The sequence below is a fragment of the Cavia porcellus genome, unplaced genomic scaffold (assembly GCF_034190915.1).
Source record: "Cavia porcellus strain 051 isolate PalLab524CR breed Dunkin Hartley unplaced genomic scaffold, mCavPor4.1 scaffold_1, whole genome shotgun sequence".
In the NCBI taxonomy this organism is placed as follows: domain Eukaryota; kingdom Metazoa; phylum Chordata; class Mammalia; order Rodentia; family Caviidae; genus Cavia; species Cavia porcellus.
The window spans coordinates 91,980,543-92,007,080 of record NW_026947484.1 but is presented as its reverse complement, the minus strand read 5'-3'; the positions used below and the strand labels follow the sequence as shown (position 1 = coordinate 92,007,080).

The 26,538-nt window shown below is 32.7% G+C and overlaps 1 protein-coding gene across 13 annotated transcripts in view; it reads right to left on the bottom strand.

Moving 5' to 3' along the window:
* Positions 1–26,538, bottom strand: part of Cntln (centlein) — a 448,833-nt gene that overhangs the window by 247,107 nt on the left and 175,188 nt on the right. For 10 of the 13 annotated variants that reach the window (XR_010048348.1, XR_010048366.1, XR_010048365.1 and 7 more), the window contains exon 3: positions 9,663–9,747. The exons of 2 other annotated variants lie outside the window; for them this stretch is intronic. Coding sequence is in view for 8 of the 11 variants with exons in the window: in XM_063251626.1 (XP_063107696.1) it covers positions 9,663–9,747 (85 nt within the window). In the remaining 3 variants the exon portion in view is untranslated. Of the gene's footprint in view, positions 1–356; positions 427–9,662; positions 9,748–26,538 lie in introns of all 13 variants that reach the window. One more of the 13 variants, XM_063251629.1, reaches the window with a different exon arrangement.

Sequence of the window (26,538 nt, the reverse complement as noted above, 5' to 3'; positions counted from 1 at the left end):
GAATATTCATACTGCTGTAATTTTTAGCCAAATAGTCTTCCCACTAGCTAGAGGTATCCAAATGTCTTAATTGGTGAACATACTCATGACTCCCTCTTTTTTATCATTTTCCTCTCAGAATACTTATACCTTCTATTGAATTGTCTTCTTCAAACTGTCTGAAAGACTATCCAATCCACAATCTAGCTTAACTCCCTGGTACCCAACCTCACATTTGCAACTTGCTACACAATATCACTGTTTGAATTAACATTACTTCAAAATAGCACCCACGATAAAACTGAAATCCTCACAGTATATCTCTCCTACATCATTCATCTTTTGTCAACTCATCCATTCTTTCAACTAATACTTACTAAGCACCTACTATGTGGGCTGAAAGGTTTTATTTGAAGCCTCCAAATCAGTTTCAACAGTGTCATCTGTCTGTAAACCAAAAAGCAGAAATGTCAAAATAGACATTTTATTTTTGAGTTACACACTCAGAAGAAACTGGTCTTTATTTGAACTCTGGTCTCTCACTGACACTGATGTCTAAGTATTATGTATTTCTATTTTTATTCCTTACCTAATCTTATCCATAAGACTTGAGGATGAAGTGAAATCTAGGGTAAGATTCAGGAATGGAATGTAAAATGCACTGAGTTTAAGTAATAAACTGAGGGTATCTTATATATCCTAATATTGTAAAGTTGTGATTTTAGTGGGTGATTGTATCTTATTCCTACTATAAATATTTTAGATATTGAATACTACAATAATAAACTGATAAGCAGGTAAAGACTAAAAGGAAAAAGTAACCGGAAACATCCTGAACATAGCTGAAATACAACTGTACCATTATCTTGGAAGTTTATATGTTTATTGCACATATTCTCTTATCTTTCAATGCTTCCTATGACCCAGGGTTTCCGTAATCCTGGAACTCTGTTTATTATCTTTCTCTTGCTTCTCATTATAGTCCAAAGACAGACACATTCCTATTTAATATATAGCTTAGCTTATTTTAAACTAAATATGTTAAACCATACTACACATATTCTGGCTATTTTTGTTCAATATGTGTCTCCAAATTCATCTATATTGATGATAACAGCTGTCATACAATTACCTTGGTATATATAATAATTGTTATGTAAATATGCTATAACGTATTTATCTGTCTTTTGTCAGTATATAGTTTGGCTGTTCCCCATTCGAAGGAAAGAGGTGTATACAAATAATGTGCTAAAAAAAAAATTTAAAGCAAATCTGCAGCCACGCATAAGTAAGAATTTTTCCCAGGCAGTATTTTTCAAACAATAAACACCAACCTAATAATGGGTCATTAAATCGGTTTTTCAATCAGATTGACATTTTTAAAAAATGGATACAATAGAAAATAATAAATGACATGCATGAATTTTTAGCAAAAAAAGATGCCAGTAAGAATAAACATATAAAAATAAGCACATTCACCATACAAATTAAAATACTTCCTAAATTTTTGTCATACTTAAGTTAGAATGGAATTTTTATTTTATTTAAATATAATTAAACTTATATTTGGTGTAAATATTGTTGTATGTTTACCTGTAGATAGAATATTCAGAATATTAATACTGCTGTGATATTCAAGTTTTAATTTTTTATTTCCTGTTTTAATTATTAGATAATATCAAACTGCATCCTATATCAATTGAACAGCATAAAAACAGATATGTCATACAAGAATAGTCCATCCATAAGTTACAATTGTTTTCCTATTCACATGTAGGTCTTATCCTTGTTTAAATTCAACTGACCCCTGGCATAAGCGCCTGCCTTGCAAGCATGCAGCTGTGAGTTCGAACTCCAGTGTCAAAAAATAAAATAACACAAAATTAAAAAATAAATTCTACTGTATCATACTGACACCAAAACTGTATGACTTGTCAAAGCAGAGAACAGCAGAAAACTATCCTTGATGAACGCTAATGAAAAAATCCTCTATAAGATTCTGACAAAAGAATCCAACAATACAGTGAAAAGAATATATAATATGATCAAGTTAGTTTCATCCCAATGAGGTAAGGATGGTTCAAAAACAAACATAAATCAATAAATGAAATCATAAATAAATAGAATACAGGATAAAAGTCACACAATCAACATGAAAAGCCTTCAACAAAATCTAACAGCTTTGTCTGTTAGATATAGAAGATCTTATCTCAATATAATTAAAGCTATATATCACACACCCATAGCCAACATCACACTGAATGAGTAAAAACTAAAAGCATTTCCCCTAAAACAAGGGTCCTCGCTTCCTCCCCTCCAGGCAGTGCAGCAGTACCATAAGCAGTGCTTGAGACTCTGAAGCTTCACTTGCATTTTAGCAAATCACCATCACTTGTGTTACCAGCTGAACTCTGCCTTTTGTCAGATCAGTGGCAGCACCTGAATCTTACAGAAGCCCAAACCCAACTGTGAACTATGCAGGCAAGGGATCTTGGTTGAGGGTTTCTTTTAAGAATCTAATGCTTCATGGTCTGAGGTGGAGCTAAGGTAGGGATGCTAGCACTGAAACACAACACATTAATATTAGGCAAAGAGAACTGAGGGCACAGAGACCATAGGAAATCAACTGCATGCAAACTCATTAAAACCCTAACAGTAAATGGTACAAAACAATAGAGGTACACTGGTGGCAGGCAGCAACTAAGTTGATATACTTCAGTTGCAAAGCTGCCACAGCTTTAGGTAGGAGGCTTTTTGTTAGAATCCAACACTTAATTTTAGTCTATGCATGCCCTGCCTATTAATTTATCTCTATGCACACCTATTTCTCACTTTTCCTAGTCATAGCTTTTGGTAAGCACAAAAGTTAACTCCAGCCAAAATAAGTAAAAAATCAAAAACATCACTGGGGAGCTTATTTGAAAATGAGAAAAGATCCAATGATGATCCAGTGGTAGACTGCCAGAAAAGAAATGTATACTTAAAAGAAAACACCAAGAGTCCTATTTAAATTAAGCTTTCAAGAGAATTTGAACATTACTTCCAAAGCCTAAGAGACCCTGAAAATGAGAGGAATGGATCTGTAACCCATCTGGGAATAAGCCAGGTGAAATGACTTTGTCCATGTTAGATCAGCAGCTTTGAGATTGCAAATGATGGTGTCCTTAAAAGTATATGTGCAACAGCTTCAAATCTCCATATGATTGAGGATTAAAATCAAGGTGAATATCCTGAGATTGCCATAAACACAGTAAAACATCTGCTTCCATTTGCAAAAACCAACAGGATTTTCTGTTGGGACAGCAACAAAATGAGATTATATGCATCACTCTTTGATGTCATTTTCTCACATCAACTTCAGATGGTACCATCTAGTTGCATAAAAACAAGCTCAGGGCTCCCACTAATTCTGCATTATTGTAAGTTTCACATTATTTCATTATAATTTACTATTACATGCAGCTAAGTTAGATAGTTATAGGCAGTCAGACATCAAGGCAGCTAGACACTCAAAAGAGTCAGTGCAGAAGATGAGAACACATTACAACTGTGGTTGAAGATATACCTTCAAAGGCCAGGCCTCAAAACAAAGACAGAATGACCAGGCCTACATGCCACCCTAAGGAATAAGCTATAAATTGAGATTAAATACTATGATCACTATCAGGTGGCCTAATAAAGTCTAGATAGACATCAGTCACTCAAGTGAGTGACCAGAACCTCTAGGCCCATCCCTTCCTAAAATGTCTTTGTTATTTCCATGTACCCTTGCTACAAGATTTCCTTCCTATTGGATCAACAATACCTAAGTGGCTATACGTATAATCTTATTGGTTGATTATTTTGTACTACCTATGTTGTACTACTTATTGGTTGATCATGTTGTACTACCTCGTGATTTTGCTCTATAAAACATTCTCAGAGAAATGGGCTCTGTAGCAACTCACTTTTGGATCCCCTCCTATCTCTCAGAATGGATTTCAATACATTTTTCCTACTCTTAACCTCCATTCCTTAGAATTCATTCTTTGATATCAGAGGGCACAAATTTGGGGTATCTCACATCTAGCAGTTTGGGAGTTACATTTTCCCACTGAAATGTAATAAAAATAAAAATAAAGGGAACAGTAAGTGTAATGCACTTGAATGATTCCTAAACCACCGTCCAGAAACCCATACATCCCAGTCTGTGGAAAGACTCTCTTCCATAAAACCTATCCCTATTGTCAAAAAGGTTGGGGAACCATTGCTCTAAAATCAGGAATGAAATAAAGGAGTTCACTTTCAGCACTTATGATGAGACAGGACAGAAGTTTAAACACAGCAATTTGGCAAAAGAAAGAAGAAATCAAATAGGAAAGGAAAGGGTCTTGATATTATTGCCTGTGATGAAATGAACAGCTATTTTGAAGAAAATAAGTCATCATAATAGCTAGTGCTGATTTACTATCATCTTGTTTTGAAGCCCCACCAAACTATGGCTCTTCTGTCTCCATTGGTTGTATCATGATGTATCTTGCTGGATTTTATTATATGTGATAGTATAAACAAAAATTGTTATAGGCAAAGAAATAATAAAGAAACCATTGTTTATTTTCTGTTAGTTGGTTCTAAAAACCCTACAATGCTTTCATCCACTTGAATGGTTTTACACGGACTTGATATGTTTGAAGCTATAGTATATGAAGTTATATTCAAATATTTCAAGGAAAAAGACACTATGGTAACTACTATTAAACCGGGTTATTTGGTGGTGAAGCACTAGGTTGCTGAAACTGTCATGCTTTGACCTGTACTGTTATGATGTTATGTCGTCTTTTATCTCAATCTCTCCCTTATTCATTAAAAAAATTATTTAGTTATTTTTTATGATTTTTTTTAATTAAGGGGAAAAATCAAAAATATTAGCAGGATATATTATAGTAACTTATTTGATTTCCTATTAACTTAATTTGAAGTCCTGTAATACTCCCACTATCTTGTTTTGAAAGGGTCAAATTATTTGTAATTGCAGATGCTGTGATCCTTTACCTAGGATACCCTAAAACCACCAGAAAACTTTTACATCTGATAAATTCAGCAAAGCAGCAACATACAACATAATCATGCATAAATCCATGTCTTTTCTATACACAAATAATAAACCTGCTGAGGAAAAAACTTTTAATTCTATTCACAGTAATTTGAAAAAAATTAAAATACTGAGGTATAAGCATAATCAAGGAGGAAAAAGACCTCTATGGTGGAAATTATAGAATAAAGAATTCAAAGAAAACACTAAAAGATAGAAAGATTCTAATGCTCACAGATGAGCAAAATTAATTTTGTTAAAATGCCCTCATTACTAAAAACAATTTACAGATTTACTGTAATTTCCACAAAAATTCCAATGACATTATTCACAAAACTAGAAAAAAATGATACTGAAATTCATATGTAAATGCAAAACTCCTAGTACAGCCAAAGCAATCTCAAATAAAAATAGTAGTGCTGGAGGTATCACAAACCCCAGCTTCAAAATATACTGCAAAGAGATAGTAAAAAAACAGGCTTGTACTGGGACAAAAATAGACAGTTAGACCAAGGGAATAGAATACAGGAGAGAGATAAATCCACACAACTAAAGCCATCTGATTCTTTTTTTATTTTCCATCTGACTCATGACAGAGGAGGCAAAAACATGTTTAAAAAAAGACAGTCATATCAATAAATGGTGCTGGGAAAACTGAGTATATGTAGAAGACTCAAACTAGATTCCTATCTCTAGTCCCATATTAAAAAAATCAATTCACAATGGATCAAAACCCAGATATAAGATTTACAAGTCTGAAATTAAGAGAACATAGGGGAAACCCCTGAAGTCACGAGCACAAGCAAAGACTTCCCGAATAAGATTCCAATAGCACATAAAATAATAGTACAAATGAACAAATAGAATTACATCAAATTTTAAAGCTTCTGCACAGCAAAAGAAAGACTGAAGAAACTGCCTACAGATTGGGAACTACTCTTGTTACCCAAATTTTTGCATTAAAACAGCACACAACACCAGTCTCTTCTTCGTGACTTTTGTCTTCTCTTAGCACGCTAGCGTCTCATAGTGATACACCAAGACAAGCTGTATCTTGAGGCCACCACTTGCATTGGCACATAACAATAAAGTTAGCCTATCCTTTATAGGCTATGGCCTGGCATTTTCTTCTCTTCCTGGGTAATGTGTGTTCTCCTGAACATTTGCTTCCAGAAATGGCCAGTTTCATCATTTCTCTGTTATCATTGCAAAGAACTGCACTGTAATTTTCAGCATCCCTTTTATAAGGACTGGAAGTCTAGCTACACTATAAACCCCAGTTGTCGCTTTAGAATTATGAAACCACCCCTTACTGGGATAAAATGTTTCACCATCATCATTTGTTGATGGATCATCCTTTATAATATCTGCATTTATAGCCCTAGCTTTGTCACAAATTATAGACTGAGACAGGCTATAACTTGCCATCTTCCTTTCATTTATCCCTAATAATGGCAGTCCTTCTACCTCATCTAACACTGTTGATCATGACTTACTAATCATGATCATGACTAAGAAAGCAACACTGGCTTTCTTATACAAATCTTCTCTGTATAAGATTGTCAAGATGGTGGATTTTGACATGCTGGACACAGCATAATCAGTCACATAAATGCCATTCTAATTTCTCCATAATTTCCTTCTTTTTGATTGTATTTACTTTCCTATCCTTCCACTCCTTCCTTTGCTTTTTTTCTAGCTTTTTGGGAGCCATTTCAATAGCAATAATTATAGTGATTATATGAAGCACTGACCAAAATCACATCCATAACACATATCAGGGCTCAGACTGATGCTTACATATGCTTATATAAGCTTTTCTCACATTGCGAGTCTTTGATTACAACCATACAAGCAGCTGGTATTTGGGTCATAATTCAAAACTTTGGTCATAAGTTAAACCTAGAATTTTGGTTGTAACCCAACTTGTTCACACGTGATACCCATCATAATAATCCACTATATATGTCTGAAGTATATAATCGTTGTAGTATATAATCTTGTAATATATAATCATTAGAGGGAATTGACATATGTGTATAACACAGCTCAATTCTTTTTTTTCGCCTTTCCCTCCATCCTCTTTTTAAAAATTATTTTTCCTGCATCAGATTCATTTATTTTACAAGTCATTATCAACTCAATTATCATAAACAAAGATTAACTATTATCAATACAGAATCAATAATGCAATTTTCTATAAGAAAACACAGCTTTGGACAAGTATGTGTCCAAACTGATGTATCATATTAAAATCTATATTCCATTTTAGAAAGAATTTATAAGAATATAGGGAATAAAAGTAAAATTAAACCAAATCCTTACCTAAGTTAATTTTCACCTTTGGTCCAATCATGAAACAACTTTATAGTAATAGCATGTTATATTAAAGTTATCATAACCCTTTAATTGATAAGAAACTCAAAAGTCAGAAAGAATAGCTGCCAAAAAGCTACTTGCATTTAACTCAGAAAATTTCCTTCAAAGTTTTTAAGATATTCATGTCTTAAAAATGATCCCTGGAAGCACAGACCACATACATTGGTACCATAATAACATACGGACTGTATAACTGGACATCATTTTGCATATAATATTATATAATTATGTATTATATGTATCTTATAAGTTACTGCTTATTTGTAAAAGAATTATATAGTTCAAAAATATAATTTTCTTTTTTTTTAAATATAATTTTCAAAAGGCAAAAATCAAATTAATTCCACTTATTTTTCAATCTTGTCTACAAATTTAAAAAGCAAATAACTGCTAATAATAAAACAATGAACAACAGATACAATTATAAAGCTGTAACATTACCTTTAACATTTTAGTGAGTAAAAATCAAAGCCTACTCATCTTAGAAACGGTGTTTCAGGTCACAGGATCAAAGCATACAAAGTGAACATTCAAACAGTGAGACTGCAAATAGTTGTGTTCAGTAATCCAATCAAAAATATTAATATGGTCTTCTATTTAACACACCTAAACACCTTTGCTGTTGTATCCTTTAGGGCACTTTTTTTCCTCCCTTTATTACAACAAAATTTACACATTTTGGGTTTTAATGCTCCCTTAGACCTTATTGCTTGTTTTTTGTAAGAGAATAAAATCAAGCATGATAAAACAAAGCTGTCAGTCAAAACCAAGGATAGACATAGCACATGATATAAAAACAGAGTACAGGGTTATCAACAATGGTTACCATAATGGCTCTTGTTTCCTTAAGAAGAATTGTCTATCTCATATTATAAAGTTGAACAAAACAGTAGAGAACAAGACCAATAAAACCTAAACATTGCAAATCTTACAGAGCCTCAAAAGAGGATAATAGTCAAACCAGAATGGGCATCATAGTGAATCTTATTGCCTTCAAAGCAGTTGCCTATACTCTGATACTTGATACTTTCATACAGAGCAGAATAGAGTCTAATCAGTCAAAACAAGATAACGGGGGTATTACAGGGCTTCAAGTTAATACGAAATCAAAAAAGTTACTATAATATATCCTGCTAGTTTTTTTTTCCCCTTAATTTAAAAAAGAAATTTAAAAAATTAAATAATTTTTTAATGAATAAGGGAGGGGTTGAGATAAAAGGGGGCATAACAACATAACAATACAGGTTAAAGCATGACCTTTCAGCAGCCTAGTGCTTCACCACCAAATAACCCAACTTAATAGTAGTTACCATAGTGTCTTTTTCCTTGAAATATCTGAATATAACTTCATTTGCTATGTCATCAAACACATCAAGACAGTGTAACACCATTCAAGTAGATGAAAGCATTGTAGAGTATTTAGAACCAGCTAACAGAAAAATGAACAATGGTTTCTATATTGTCTCTTTGCCTATAACAATTTTTGTTTATATTACCACATACAATAAAATCCAGCAAGATACAACATGATAAAATCAATGGAGACAGAAGAGCCATAGTTTGGTGGGGCTTCAAAACAAGATGGTATTAAATCAGCACTAGCTATTATGATGCCTTGTTTTCTTCAAAATAGCTGTTCATTGCATCACAGGCCATAATAACAAATAGCCCAAAATAAAGCCATTCCAATTAATGAGTGAAAACTTTATAAGGCTTCAAGGCCACATAATGGGGAATCATAGTTACCACATACTTTTATATATTTGAATCATTTCCTACACTAGGGAAACTATTTGGTGTTCACAGATGCGAGTTTGGTTTATTTCACTTATGAGTATGGTTTCAAGCTGCGCCCATTTATTGCTAAATTCCTCAATGTGATCCTTCTTTATAGCTGAGTAGTACTCCATTGTATAGAAATACCACGGCTTTTTTATCCATTCCTTCTAAGATGATGGCATGTAATCTATTAACTGGTGATAGCTTACTGTTTTGTTTTGTTTTGTTTTTGTAGTTCTGAATTAGTTGTACCCTTACACTGTTTTGTTTTGTTCTGCTTTTTTTTCCTCTTTTTCCTTTTAAATTAAAAAAAAAAAAAAGAAAAGAAACAGGCTGTAAGCAAAATATAATAATGAATAGACTGGCTAGTGATTTCAAAATAGTAATGTTTAACACAATAACTCTAATACTCAAAGAACATTACTGTAAAAAGTATTTTAATTATAACACAAACCTGTTGCAATTCTTGTATTTTTGCATCCTTGACCTGCAAAATCTCTAGAACTTTTCTGTCCTTAGCTTCAGATTTCTGTTTTTCTCTAGAAACAAACATGTATACAGACAATTTATTAGTTATAATTGCTATCAAATCTTTTGAATGTTCATATCCCAATAATGAACATAACTTTAAAATGTAAATAATTAAATCATCTTGGGTTGTCAGCTCATTCAGAATCAATCACAAACCATGTGACAAGTGATGGCAACCTACAACTAATGACAACCAAGACCTCATACTAAGAAAACAGTTTAGTTTACAGATTTAGATATATGATTTACAAATGCAAAACATAACTTAGCCTTGATTATAATGACCTACAATGCTAGTCCTTTTAATATAATTAACATACATTGTTATTAATATAAATGCTTTATAATGTTAATTAATTTTAGAAAAAAAATCAGCATTTTTTAAGTAACATTTTCAAAAACAAGAGAATCAGAGGTACAACAGTATACAATATTCTAGGACGAGAATTTTTGGATTTATAACACCTTCCTACACTTTTATAGGGTCTGAGAATACTACTAATTAACTGCAGGATAGCTGGATATTCAAAGCACAGATCTCTGGTAAACAAAGTCATAATATGAAAAGTGACTGCCTTCTAAAAATAAAAAATACCGCTTTAAATAAGAAAGGAAGAGTGGGGCCAGATGTAGTGGCACATGCCTATAATCCCAGCACTTGGGAGGCACGGCAGGAGGACCATTAGGGGTTTGAGACCAGCCTGGGCTACAAAGTGAGCTTCAGGCTAGCCTGAATTGCATAGGGGACCCTGTCTCAAAAAGATGAAAGGAAGAAAGAAAGAGAGAGAGACAGACAGACAGACAGAGAAGGAAGGAAGGAATGAACGAACGAACAAAGGAAAAGAAACAAAGGTCTAAAGCAATCACATTCGGAATAATGCTAGCTAATTTGTATCACAAATGGGAAGAAATTTTCTAAAAACAGATTCATAGATGAAAAACACTTTAAAAACAGGTAAAAGAAACAAGAATGCATGCCTCAATCAGTGGTGTGTCACAGAATTTACAGATAGAAAAAGAAAAAAAGTACAGCAAATGCCTTAGGAAACACAAAAGGAATATCAGAAGGAAAACCAATCATAAAATCATACAGCTGGTTTTAAGAGATAAGGTCAGGATATATAACAGTTTATAAAAATATTTAAATTCTAATTCTAATAAATCCACATTTGAGGTTCTCTCTTCTCTAAATATATAGTATTAATGGAAAAACATATAAGACACATAACTTTGCGAGAGTCACAAATGAAACAGAAATATAAAGAATGTGATGCCATTTACTATTCCTTAGATAAAGTGGAAAGGAGGAAAGGAGCCTAGTTTTAGAGATACTGGGAGTAAAATCTCCTTACTCTAGAAACAAATATATGTAGAATACCAGGTTCATTGTTTGAAACCAAGACTAAGGTGAGGCTTCTAATGCGTAAAAAGATACTGGAAAAAGCTCTGTCTACCTTTATTAAAAATCGGAGGATTATATGAAAGTCTTTAAAAAGGTAAAAATTTATAGATATTGCACCCCAACCAAAATTGGAATATAAAGCCAGGAATGGTGGCACAAACCTATAAGCCCAGCACTTGGGAAGCTGAGGCAGGACAATCACTGTGAGTTTAAGGCCAGGTTGGGCTAAATAAGTGAGTTCAAGACTTCAAAGCCAGTCTGGACTACATAGAGAGACCCTTCCTCAAGAAGCCAAAAGGACTATAAATGCAAAATGCCCCCAGTTACAGACATAAGACTTATTTCAGGAACAAGGAAGGGGTAATGTTGACAGATCAGTGGCAATCATAAAATTTAGAGAAAAAAGTGCATTAGACAAAGAAGATTCAGGGGAAAAGAGGATGAGATCAATAACAACAGCAATCTTACCTCTCAAGATGTGACACAATGGAAAATCCAAAACATATGAACCCACACATGACTTCAACAGTCTGAAGCTGCAATTCTCAGAACAAAATGAAAGTAACAGAACACAATGAAAAACCTTTAAATAAAAGTGCTCAAAAATAAAAAATAGGGGCTGGAGGTTTAGCTCAGCAGCATAAGTGCCTGCCTTGCAAGCAGGCAGTCATGAGTTCAATCCCCGGTACCGATAAAAAGGAAAAAGACCAAAAAAATAAATAAATTAAATTAAATTAAAATAAAAAATAAATGACAAATACTTAAAGAACAAATAAACCAAGGACAGGTAGATGTAAAAAAAATTATTAAGTTTTAAACTTTATTTATAATCACTAAATCAAAAATCTAAAACTAAACACAAAGATAATTAATGAAAGTACTAATGAGATACTCATAGAGCACACTGCACCAAAAAATAATGAATTTTAAAATACGACAGCACAGTTGAGACATATAGGTTTCTTTCAGAAATTCTAAGTACCCTAAAACATTCCAGACATAAAAATAATAGAATGAAAGATAAAGGGTTAGGGATAGGGTGAAGGTTTTAGAAGAAATTGCTAGAATTAAACAGAGAATTGTTTAGAATTAAACAGAGTCCTCAGATTGAAAGAAAACTTCTCAAAATAATAAAAAGGAAAGCATACCTGGATACATTAATCTATGGTTCGTTTAACATGTACTGTTTATTGAGCACTTACTAACATAGGTTATTTCCCTAGATACTAGAGATAAGGCAGTAAAGAAAATAAAACTAATGGCCCATGGAATTAATGTTTTAGAAAAGAGATACTGAAAATAAAAGATACATAAGTTATGTACATAGTATATCAAGTAATTGTAAGTATAATGAAAATAAATTAGGGTAACTAAGAAAGGAATGGCAACAGCCTTCCTTCCACTACCCACTTCCCATTAATACCTGATGTTTAACAAATGACTCTTCCAATAGGCACCTTATTTGATCAGAGAGCTAAAGAAAGAGAATCAAGAGTCATGCAGAACTCAAGAAAATTCTCCAAACCAGAAAAACAACAAAAAATAAAAGACACTGAGGCGAGAGCATATAGCAGTCATACCATGTCAGTGGGTATATATTCAAAAAGCCACCCCTTGTGGCTGCCTGAAACCACACACAGAGTCGGACCTTCTATATGATTATGATAAATATATATTTAGCATAATGTTCAATTTAAAATTTGGCAAAGATTGACAATAATAAAGCCATTATAACAATGGAATAGATATTATCTGAAATATAAAGCAGGAGATAGACTTAGAATTTTGGATTGGACATACTAAATTTGAGATGGATTAGTCAGCCTCCAAGAGAAGTCAACAGTTGTATGTAAACCAAGTCTGAAGTCAATAGAGAAATTAACATTACAGACGCAACTTTAGGAGTTTAGAACAGAAGAGTAAATGAAATCATCTAGGGAGTGATTCTGAATAAATTAAATCTGAAGACTGACACCTAGAACAATCTATCAGGTTCTAAGATGGTAAAGGGCAAAAAACAGAAAATGATACTAAGAAGACAAGTCAGTAACGTAAGAGGCGAATCAAGGGATAGAAGTGAAGTCTTTCTAAAAGAAATGAAGTAACCAACTATATAAAATGTAATTAAATAAGAAAGACTGAAAACGAACTGCTAGGTTAAGACTGATGATCTTGACAACCATTGCTTTAGGAAATGGTGAGTATGAAACCTTAATGTTTAATAGGAGTAAATTTGTGATGAAAAGAAAAAAATATGTAAATAGTAAAAACTCCACTTGAGAGGAATTCTGCTATTTAAAAAATAAACAAGCTGGAGATTTAGCTCAGCGGCTATGATTTAGCTCAGAGTGCTATGTCATGAATTCAATCCCCAGTACAAAAAATAAATTAAGTAAAAATAAGTAAATAAACAAAAAAGAAACAAAAGTTTTTCAAGGGGAAAATGAGCTCAAAGTTTTGTGTTTTGTTCTGATTTTTTTAACATGGGAAATAAAATGCACGTGTGTATGCTGACAGCAATGATCCACGACATTGATAGATAAGGTTTTAAGTGAGAGAAGGGAGAACTGCAGAGCAACATCCTTCGGCTCGTTGATATTTTTATGTATGTTCTTGGTTCAGACTTAGGAGTATAAATAATTCTTGAGAAAAAATTAAAAGAGAGAACATGAGCACAAATATATTGGTATAAGAGGTTATGGAAAGGCATAAAAGCTCTATTCTATAAGTTCTCCCCCACCAATGATATAATAAGCAAGGGTATTCATCACATGAAAATGCGAATGGAAAAAGAAAGGTTGGAAGCTGAGGATGAAAATATTCCAGAGTAATGGTACAGAAAGTGAGCCAGGGAAAAAACAGGAAGACTGGCAGACAGTACCATGAACCACTGCAAGTCAGTGGCCATAGAATAACGTAAGACCAGTATCATCGTGCTTCTGGGTTTTTCTCTAGCTGCATTCTCTGAATGTATTATAGATACACAGTAATAAGATTTGGAAAAAACAATGTTGGAAATTGTGCAAATATATGCATTATTACTACTTATTTTTAACTTCTGTACCTTATCCCACTTTATTATGTTTCCTATGTAACATGTACTAATAACACATTTTGTATATAACTGCAGTCCATTGTCTTCAATTAAGCTTTCAATTAATGTTTCTCTTACAGACAGTGAAATTCAGCATACTTTCAGAAAATACCCCTTTTATTTCATATTTAGTCCCTGACTGTCAATGTAGCTGCCACTTTAATTCTAGTGTTTTTTGACTTACAAAATTATTTTATGTTAAAAATATATCCCCTTATGGGACTGGGGATTTAGCTCAGTGGCATAAGTGCCTGCCTAGCAAGCGTGAGGTCCTGAGTTCGATCCTTGGTACCATATATACTTCCTTAGAATATCATTTGTCACTAATATATATCCTTAAACTATCACTTGAAGTTTTAACTTACCATTCTAAAATCATTGGCATTACAGGGGTATTACTCAATCTACTTAAAGCACACACTTCAGGAAGAAAATGACCAAAACCAAAGACAGAGTATGATAAGGGTTATTCAGGAACAACCACAATGAGCAAGCCAAGCCATTAGTTTCAGCTAGAAATTCTCTTTGTAAGTTCCTTTCTGGATACAGCAGAAATCTATAACTAACTTTCTAGAATTATCTGTCATTTCATTTTCAGGGCTATAAATTCCTAATGCTTTTATATTTTATTTTTATTTTGAGACAGGGTTACACTAAGTTGCCCATGTGTATTCCACTTGTGATTCTCTGCCTCACTCCTCCAGTAGTTCTGACTACTGACGTGCAGCACCACCACACTCAACTAGGTTAGTCTTTCTACTCCTCTCTTCTGGAAAAAAGACTATGATCCCCCATGAGTATCAAATAAATTCGGTAAGTATCGAAAGTAAAGTATTGAAATAAATTCTGGTGGTCCTTTCAAATAGATAAAGTTAAAACATAACTATCTCCCACAAAACTCAAGCAAAGGCATGATTATGGCTTGCAAATGAGTTTGATAGTAAGGGGTTTTCTCTATGATACAAGTATATACATAATCAAACTCACAGTCTTAGCTAGTAGTTCTCAAATTTAGGTTGACAGAGTAGTAGCATCAAGAGCACTTATAATCGGGATCACCTAAGTTAGAAATACAAGTTCATCAGCCTACCCCAGATACAATATATCAGAATCTCTGAAGGTGGGGGCCCATCAATCTATGTTTAACCAAGTGCTATGGACTGAATATATGTGCTCCCTCAAAATCCATATGATGAAGCCTTAAACCCCATTGATGGTATTTGGAAGCTAGGCCTTTGGTAAATAACTGAGTCATGAGACAGACCCACATATTTTAGCACTATTATAAGAGTGATGATCGCTCTCTACCACTGGATAGAGCAAATGGCGATCTGTAAGAAAGCCCTCACTAGGAACTGAAATAGATGGCACCTCAATTTTAGACATCCCAGTGTCAAAAAGTGTGAAAAACCACTTTGGTATTTTGTTATGGAAGTCACAGACACATTCTTTAGAGATTCTGATGTATACTAAAGTCTAAAGGTCACTGAAATGACACGTGTGCAAACGTGTCATTTGTACAAATGATATGTCACAAATGTCATAGATCAAATATAAATATAAAATATAAACTTAAAAATTTATCAGTGATGCTTTATAACCAAAAAACTCTAACTTTGACTATAATTTTGAAACTGAAAAAATATCACGACTCAAAATCTTGATAGAAATTTGTCTACTAACTCCTCCTAGTGGTATGGAATAGCCTCATAACAAGAAAATACTGCATGAATACAGTATTTTTTATTTAGAAAAACAAGATGAATAAAGGCAGTTTCAAATTTGAAATGTCACCAACGTATCTGGACAATTGAATTAGTACTTATTCTCTGTATTTATGAGACATTTAAAAAGGTTCACAGGAAAAAAAAAGGCACTGTCAGGATGCTGATGATGATCAATGACTGAGACAAACTCCTGTTTAGCTAATTAGAACCACTGATGTGCAATAATGATGTAAGCTAAGGATATTTGCAGACTTCTTTAGGATGAAAAATGAAGTGAAGAAAGCTGTCAAATGTGTACAAGTTTAATGCTACAATCACTTTTCCCCAGAGTACTACCCATTTAAACATTTAGTATCGCAGTACTTAGCCACATGAGTTACCATGCTAACTTTTTAGCATTCTTCTAGCCTCAAAAAAACTGAGAAATTATCATTAAGAAACAAAATTTTATTGTGTTATAGACCATTCCATATATTATACAATATGACAGGATCATATTTTCTGGGTTTGAGCCCATTTTTAATGAGATGTCAAAATGAAATATTACAGTTTAAAAGAAACATTTAACTATAATTGAGATAATGATATTAGTATGAAATAGACACAAAGAAAATAAAAAAGCAAAACACTGTAGTTGATTATTCTTAATTAAGAGAATAAAAATGCACAAACTAAGTGACTGTGTTTTCATGTGGCTGCAGTATCTATTAAAATGCAGATTTTATATATTTACTGATTTTCACTTTATTACACACTGCTAACTTCTAATAAATATCTAGATTCTTAATCAGTAAGACATAAAATTGAAAGTTTAGGAAAATGGGGATCTATTCATGACATGTTAGAACTACTCTATTTTGAATATATATAATAAATACCATGGTATCTATAAATAACAAAAATTGAAAAAGATGTTATAAGAACATAAACATAACTCCACACTAAAAGTAATCTTATACTATAGTAAAAACACTGAAAAAAATACTAACACTCTGATAATATAATAGATCCTAATACATTAAAAAAACCTTTCATAAAAAATATCTTAAGGGTACACATATTCTTAATATATTTATGTTACCTTTCTACAGAACTCAATTTATTATATAATTCAGAAATGAGAACTCTAAGGCTTCATATTTAATATAAAATACATAATTAAAACCATATGTTAAAGCCAAAAGTGGAGAAATCAGCTTCACATATAACAAAATCACATTTTTTTTTTATTTTGGTCTTGCTCAATCAGGTAGGTCCAGAATATAAGACAAAAGAATAAAATTAGACTAAAACACCTGAATCTAAATCTGTAAATTATGGCATACTGATGAATGGATTAAACAAAGAATTTAATAGACTATAATTGTGAAGACCTAACATGTTAGTAAGTAATACTATAGATAATTTAATCAACTCATTTTTAAACATGTAAAGCTGAAGCTCAAAACACAACACTTTGTTTTATATTTAGAAATGAAATGACTATTTCTGCACTTTTCTATATTTCTGTTCTTTAAAATATTCAGGTATCTCTGCATACATTAAAAAGAGCATTCATAAAAGATTGGAAAAGATTACACATTATATCCCTTTAACAACTGTGCAAATATGTTTCATGCAGAATTTGAGAAATCTCTTATTGTGTTCAAAAATATCAGCACTTCAGAACAGACTGTTTTAACATCTGCACATCACCAGGGTTGCCCCCAAGGATTTTTAAATGATGCCTGCCTGTGCTGAATAAAGTGCTAACTTGCACCTTGCATTTCATACTGTGTCCTGAGCAGCCATCCAGTTGGTACAACACCAGCTGAATTCCCACAGGCCACTGTTCACTCAGGCTTGACTGCAATTATCATGTCAATATTTTGTGCTCTGATATGCAGATATGCATACACGCAAGCTGCATTAGACTTACTTCTCCATGGAATGGTGACTTATGTTAAATGTTTGGAGAATTTTTAATGAAAGCAGAGTACACTTTCACTAAATGAAGATGGTCTTGATTATTCTACCTTAAAAACAAAGTTATATGTCTGTATTAACTTCTGCCATGTAAAAATGATAAAATCTTAAAAGTAAAAGTGCTATAATATATTCTCACAATTTTTTGAAGGGCTTTATAGAAGTGAAAATACTATTTTTCATGCTTCTTGTATCTATTGTAGAAGTTCAAATGTATTTCTTCACACTTTAGTGTATATTCTTGCATTAAACACTAGAATCATTTGAATTAAGCATCTTTCTGTTAGTTCCCATGACCAACCATCCATTCATATCTTTTACCCAAGAATTCATAGCTATTGCAACAGGGAATGTGCTTAGCAAAAATGCATTTATGCCCTGAGTGGAACAGCCTACAGCAATGCTGCCAGATGGCAGAATTCTGGCATCTACACTTCTGCGGTCTCCTACCAGCCATGCTAGTACCATGGTCCAAAATGCAACCCCTTTGTAGACCGTGTGGCTTAATACACATGGGACAGTGAAGAACCATACAACAGCTGTACAACCCATGTGTTTAGAAGTGAAACAGGAGACAGCTTTTCCCAGTGATGAGAGTATACAATATATAATCTTATAGTAACAGTCTGCTTATCAAGCATCTAAACTTTTAGCTCCAAACATAAATATAATTTCTTATGTTGTATGAGGTTGAATTTTTCAATATAAGTAACTCAAAAAATTGTCATTCATATTGAAAATAAGCATATCAATAAAAACCAAAAATCATCATGCCTGTTATATTCTCCTTTTATGATTCCCACTTTATAGCACTGAATTTTCATTTAAAGACTGAGAAAGTAGAAAGGGGAGAAAAGGATTGACAATCGGAAAATGACTGTAAGAAAAAAGTATTCAGAAGCCCAGCCAATATGATCTAATATTAAAAAGAAAATAAATTATGTCTTCAAGATTTATAAAAAGGCATACCATTTAGAAGTAAAAACAAGTAAGAAAATAAAGCAATTTGAAAAAGAGAATTATATGAAAAGTAGAAGTATTATCATTGGTAAATACTGTTTTCTGAACTTGAGTTTTCAAATTCAAGTACAATATACATTAGTTGTAGAATTAATAAACAACTATTAAAATGTAACATTAAAGGGAAATAACATCAAAAAGCCAAGCTACTCCTCGAAATCCATCATACAGAAAATCTGACTTTTCTAAACTGCATAAACAAATTAAAAATAATTTAAACTACAACATGAGATAATAATTGAAAACACTGTTAGGCATTATTATAATCTCTGCACATGCATTAATTCAAAAAAACTTTATTCTTATTTTTATTTTATAGAAAGCACTATGGCAAAGAAAAATGAATTTTTTGCCCCATCTGACACAAACAGCTAGCCAAGATTCCAAACACAGTGGCCTGGCTCCAAAGTCTAGTTCTTGACCACTAATCATTAAAAATAACTTCGTATCAGGTGTTAGAGTAAAATGTTATGCAAACTAAAATAAATAACATACAAATTTTCTCTAACAGTCTTTAAAACTGTTAGATTAAATCTTGCATTTTTCCACTTACAAAGATAGCAAATGTTCACCTTTCTAGCTTATATTCTTTCTTTCCTAAAGCACTTTGTTTGAGGTGAATGTCAGAATTGCGTTTGAAGCTATTCTTACATTTAGATAACTCAATCTCCTATACCATGGTAACACACAATCTTATAGAGGTCATGGTGAATTATAGCTCAAGAACCTCTTAAATGAATCCACAACTCACTGAAGGAAATATTCTTATAACTTGCTTCCTGAAGTCCTAAATGTTAAAATTAAATGTTACTCCCCACACATTCTCTGAGCAAAGTTTTGATCACTTGAGAAGTTGTTAGGTGTCATTCCCATTTTAAAGTATGTACCTACTAGTGGACAAGCTTGAAGTAAATTGCTTAATGTACATTTTCTCTAATCATTTAAAAAATCATTTTTAAAAACACTCTCCAAGATGTAGAAACAGTTACTTAGAGTTTAAAGAAGACAAATAAATATGTAAGAATTTAATCTCTGCTCTATATTACTTCTAAATCTACACTCCTACCTTTACCTATAGTCAGTTTCAAAATTCCTTATAATAAAATTAAATCTTATAACGACTTCTCCAAGTTCTGATTTTATGTGAAGCTGTAAAAAATTCACATTCAAATTAAAACTTTAATTATAGGAAAAGTACTATTTTAATTAACAAGTACTACAAACAAAATATACTGTTGAGACAGAAACAAATATAGACAACAGAGCTTCTTTATTAGGTAAGAAAGGTCAGGGAACATCTTTCTAAGCCATTGATTACATTTTTATCAGAACCACCTTCAGGAAAAGTTTTGCTTTTTCCCTTTCCCTGATCCTCTGTCCTCATATTCAATTTGTACAATGCTGAGCACATATTAATCATCTAATAAATAATTTTGAGTTGCCTTTATTTATTATACTTATATGACCTACATCATAATCTATATATATCTACAACTTAAAAACCTCATGAAAAATATGGAGTTTCAGGAAGATTAAAGATAATAAGAAAAGCTCAACTATAAATTCTTTGGTATTATATGCTGAAATGAGAAAACATTGAAAAGGAAGAAACCATAGCCAGCATTGAGAAATGGAAAGGATAAATGGAAAGGTCATACTATTCATTGCCCTGCTAAATCAAATACTTTCATTTCCAGCAATATGATAGGTCAAAATTCTAATAAGCATAGTTATGTTCTTTCCCCAAGTCAAAAGCATGACATCTCAGAGATTCCAGTATTAGTTAACTGGAGTTAACTAATATTAAGTTCCTTGAATTCATCATGAAACATATCCCAACTTCAATCTTTTGTTTCTTTTTCCAACTTCAATTTTGAATTCATCACAGCGTAAATGGAATAAAAGACTCCTGAGTAGAAATTATTTCCTTTTAAAAATTTAATACGTTACACCTAACTTCTCTCCCTGACTTAATCTATTAATAAAATATTTTAATAAGCCTACAGTGATGGTGAAACTTTCAATGATAACAGCCCACTGTAGCATGCATATAACAGTTTCACCACCATTGGTCTAGGATCTCACCATAAACTTAGGTCAAATTCACTTGCCTTCTTTTTTGTTTGACAGGTACGCTCCTCATGTTCACACCATTTAATAAGTTTCAGTCTTACCATTATTTCTCTTTATAGTATAGATTATGTTTTAAACATATTTATACAAAAATTTTATTCAATAATTTTTCTAAGAAACCTGTTACACTTTTTCATCAAAAAAATATTATATGTTATTCCTTTATTTCATAATTACTAACTCAAATTCTAAAGGAACTTTGCTGATCAAGAAGTATTCTCTATTTTAAAACAGAGAAATGAGAATATCAGTTATGCTAAAACTCCACATAGAGAAAGTGATGAACAATAGAGGAGAATTACCTGTTTTCACAGTACTCAGAATATATGCTAAGGGTCCCAAAGGTGCTACAGCAAACACACAGGGGCACTATGGGATATTTTAAGTGTTTAAAAGAAACAGAAACAGCTGACATCATTTGAATACTGCACAAATTACTAGCTAGAGGAAGTTGGTTCAAAGTTTCAAGGTTAAACTGCACTGTATTCCTTTCACTGCATCATATCTTTATGAAGCTGAGTTTGTAATAGTTGTGACATAAATAAATGAATAAATAAAGCAAGCAAGCAGGCAAACAAAGAGCAAAAGGCAATGTGACACAGGAAATAAGGGTGGCTATGGCCAACCTTATTGTCATGTTTTAGAAGTTGTCCAATCCTAAAAAGATTCAGTCATGTTACTAGTAAATAATTATGGTTATTTAAGAGTAAAATAATAGTTTTCTTTTATTCTTTTATTCACTTATTTTTAAGCTTTTAGGAACTAAAAGCAACTACAGTATTAAGTACTTGCTCTTTGCCTTGGGGCACAATGAAAAATTACTAAAGTCTTAATGAACTTAGAACATATAGGAAGCCTTGAGTTAATATTTAAAGAAAATATCCTTTATTAAATGACTAAGAATTATAATGTGTGAACAGTAACTAATTGTAACATTTAAAGTAATAGTAATTGTTACTTGAAAGTCTTAACTGCTATAATTACAACTCTACTCATTCTTATATGAACTTAATCTCACCACTTCCTATGCTAATGTCAATATTTCACTAGACACACTATCTTCCTCTTTAGGTTTAAATGGAAGGGTATAAGCATATAACAACTTAGCTACTGAAAAATAAATCACATATTCTCAAAATTAGGTAGAGATATTTTGGCATAAATTTTTAACCATTAAGAATTACTAGCTATACGTATCATTGCTCATTACCAACTAATTTCACTATGCAAGAGCTACTTAAAACTCTTACTATAACAACAATAAAAACTTTTGCGATAATTTTTTATATCTGGTACATTAATGAACTATTTTCATTGTCAAGTGAATAAAATCAAAACTTGCAAGGTAATATTCAGTTACTATTTAGTTTTCTACTAAACTATCTAAAATTTTTGCATCACTCCACAGCATATAATTTTTGGATCACTCCACAGCACATGAATTAATCTCTACCAGCTATGAAGGAGTAAAAGGATCTAGATTTCTTTTGCTGTTGTAAATAATGTAAGAAGAATACAAAGCAAACAAAATGTTTTCAGCCACTGGATAACAGGTAACAGAAGGCCCAGGATCCCTGAAAAAAGGTAACCAATAAGGTAAGCTCTAGGACTGCCTTACCTTATTACCTACAGGCAGTTTCCAAGCTGAAACAAAAAGAGTGGAGAATAAAACAGAGCACAGGGTTTCACTAAGTAGACATAGACTGCTCATTAAGTTAAGCAGATAGAGACTTAAGTTCAAAAAGTCCAAGGCAACTAGAATTTTGTGACAAAGTACAGTAGGATAGAGCTGAGTTGAAAGAGCAAGCTCCAGAAGTCTCCAAAGGACCTCTTTTGTTCAAGTATTGATCAATCCACGTCTAAGTGAAAAGTACTTCGGGCAGGAGAAAAAGTGATTGGAGAGAAACAAACTAATTCCCAGAGCTTACAGAAGCTGGAAATAATTCATGTTCCCAAGAGTCACAGTGGAAAAACCTCATTTAATAATGTTCAGGGTATTAATTGGAGTCTTCTAATGTGTCATGCTTTGCTTATGAGATTAAATCCAACCTAGACTGAAGAAAAACTGCTACAGACACATGCTAATAAACTTTAAATCTACCCTCATAAATATCAAACTAATTCATGCTTAACTACATGCAAGAACAAATTTTTTAAAATTGGTAATTTTTTGGTGCTGGAGATTGAATCCAGAACCTTACATGCTAGTCATATGCTCTACAACTACACTTTGTACTAAACCCCTCAATGTTCTTTAAAGGAATATAAGAAACTTCCAATAATCAGTAAGATAAAATTCACAATGCCCAACATCCAATCAAGACTTACCAGGCATTTAAAAAAAAAAAGTAAAAACACATTAGCCATAATTCATAAAAAAAACAAAAAACTTGATGGTTCATAGGGAATTCAAGGACTCTGAAATAGTTATTATAAATACCAAAGATAACTATGATTTTAAAGAAAAGTATTGTATGGAGAAAAACTGAAGATCATGGAACTTCTAAACATGAAAGATACAGTATCTGAAATTAAAATACACTAGAGCTATTAACAGCTAATTTAAATTAAATCTGAAAGCCCAAAACAATTAGAATAGACAGTTAAAAATAAGTGTAATTATTTGCTTACTATTACCTAAGACCCTTAAACTAAAATACTTACTACTATAAATGTGCATCATAGCATTTTCCAAACAAAACTGTGTAAACAATATTAAGTTCACCTGAATCATCAGCAAGTCTTGTGATTTTAAAAGGACATGATGGGAAACAAGAGGAGGAGGAGGAGGAAGAGGAGGAGGAGGAAAGGAAAGGAAGAGGAAGGAGAAGATGATGAACAAGGAGGAGGAAGAGGAGGAAGAAAAGGAGGAGGAGAAGGAGGAGACATAGAAAGGGGGAACAGAGAAGGGGAGGGGGAAAAATGGTCTGGGATACTTGCTTACTGTATACAAGACCCTAAGTACCTTCTTAGTATCCAGGGGAAAAAAAAAAACAACAAAGAATTGCAGCCTGCTCTAGAGACTAGATATTACAACAGTGGATAAATACTAAAAAGTCATTATCACTGCAATTTCTGCAATAACTTCAACATGAAAAATATACTCCATAACATGTGCTCCCATAGTATCATTAGATTAACCTTCAGAATTTCATAGAAACATAAATGAGAATTTGAACCTTATCATTTTCTCCATGACTTTTTGTCTCTGGCATACTTTAATGGGACATTTTATTTCTAAAACTTCTTTTAAAAACCTAGAAAGTTCTTTAAAATTAGCATGCTTACTACAGCATTTTTGTCTTTTTCAGATGTCAAAGTTTCTAAAGAGAAAGCTTGGACTGGGAAAGATTATAAAGGAAAAAACAATCACAAAAATATATACACACATACATAATTGTAGCTTCCTTCAAAATTCTTACACAACATAGAAGTAAATATACAATACAAATATACAAAACAAAAACACAATCCATTATTTATAAGACATAAACATTTCCTATTTGCATCAAAAAAAATACATCAACTATTACAAAACTGTTCACCAGAAAATAGGTCTATCAATGATTATTTTCTACAATGATGCCCATAAATCATATTAAAAAATACTTGAACCCTATTCTGACTCACTCATTTTCTTATTGTTAAAATACACACTAAGATTTCTATCAAGTGAATTAGAAGGACTATTCAAAGACAGTTTAAGGCTCAGGAGGTAAAGGCAAGAGATTGCCACGAGATTGAGGCCAGCCTGGGATACGCAATGAATTCAAGTCCAGCTTGAATTGCATGGTGAGTCTCAAATCTACCTATACCTCTTCTTTAAAAAAAAGTCATTTAAACTAGTCCAATATAGTGTTCAAAATTCACAAGAGCCTGACATGTTCAAATTAGTGCCTATGTAACTGATTCAAATCAAAGCTAATAAATAAAAAGCATAATTCAAACACATTTTCTACACCAAGTGGTTTTTTCCTCATTATGCCACAACACTTCTGATAATGTAGAGAGATGAGGATTCAGAAATCATGCCACTGATCAAGGTTCAGTAATTTATCAATAACCAAAAGGCTATGGTGATCCATGCCTATAATCTCAGCTCTAGGGAGACTGAAGTGGGAGGACTGTTGTGAATTCAATACAGCCTGGACTCCATAATGATTTCAAGGCCAATCTCTATAGCAACCTCTATAGCAACTATATGGCAAGACCATATCTCAAACAAACAAACATACAAACAAGATCCAAAGAAAATAAATATCAGACACAACTCTAAAACTAGAGCAATTTGAAATTACATCCAAAAATGTATGAATACTGTTCCAGCAAACTAAAGTTTGCATATGAAAGATAAAGTAAGCATACAGTAGTCTATTAGGATGGAGAATGTAGGAAATAAAGATACTATAGCAAAGATGGCAATATTTATATTAAGTATACATAAACAAAAATTACTTACCAAAATAATCCATATACTCAGACTCAAATAGTGAATTCAAACATTTCACACAACTAGTAATAGAATTAAATAAGTTAATATTTGCCTAAGGCACCTTAAAAATAAATAAATAATAAAAATTAAAAATTAAAAATAAATGATTAAAAAAACCAAATGATGCACATGGTTGGCAGATAAAAATAGGCTATAAGCCAAAAGCTACAAGAATAAGCAACTATTGTAACCCTAACATAGAGAAATAAGCAACTACTATTAACCTATACTAGGCAATGTGACCGAGCAAGGATTTTAAATTCAAAATCAAGTGCAATGCAGATTTTCAATAAAGATTTTTGAACAACAGATGGTAAACTCTGTAGGAAAATTCTCAATTTGTCACCAATCAGGGGAGAATTCTTTCGCTCAATTCAGATGAATATTAAGAATTGGCAAAATACAGCTCCCTTGATGTCAACAGTTACAGTCTTTCAATGCCATGGGCTCTCAGCCCTTCGTACTAAAACTCTCAGCAGTTCCTTGCCACCCGATCAGCTCCTCAGTAGATAAGGCTCATAACCCCTCTGGCAACTTTCTGCAATTCTGTCAGCAAGCTTCCACTTCTGTTGCCCTTCTACAGTACTCTACAAGTCTCCACAAATCTCTACAAATCATGGTGCCAAACTCTATTAGCAGTGATAACCAATCTCCACCCAGTTCCCTCAGGTATTGCTAGTCTTTACTGTAGTATCTGGAATTCTTCAGGGCTAGCAGACCCCTGTGTCACCAACGCTCATTAATAAAAACTTCTCACTGCCCACACTACCTAAGAGTCACCAGCAGATTTGCAGGATCACTTGAGAGAGGCTCTATGGTGATCTATGCTATAGCACAAGGGGTATGATACCAGAGGGAGCACTTCTTAACTAAAAGGAGAAGGTTGAGGGAGCTGTTTATATATAGCTGGAGTGGGCTGCACTTGGTAATTCTGTATACACTATTTCACATACATTTTTGAGGACC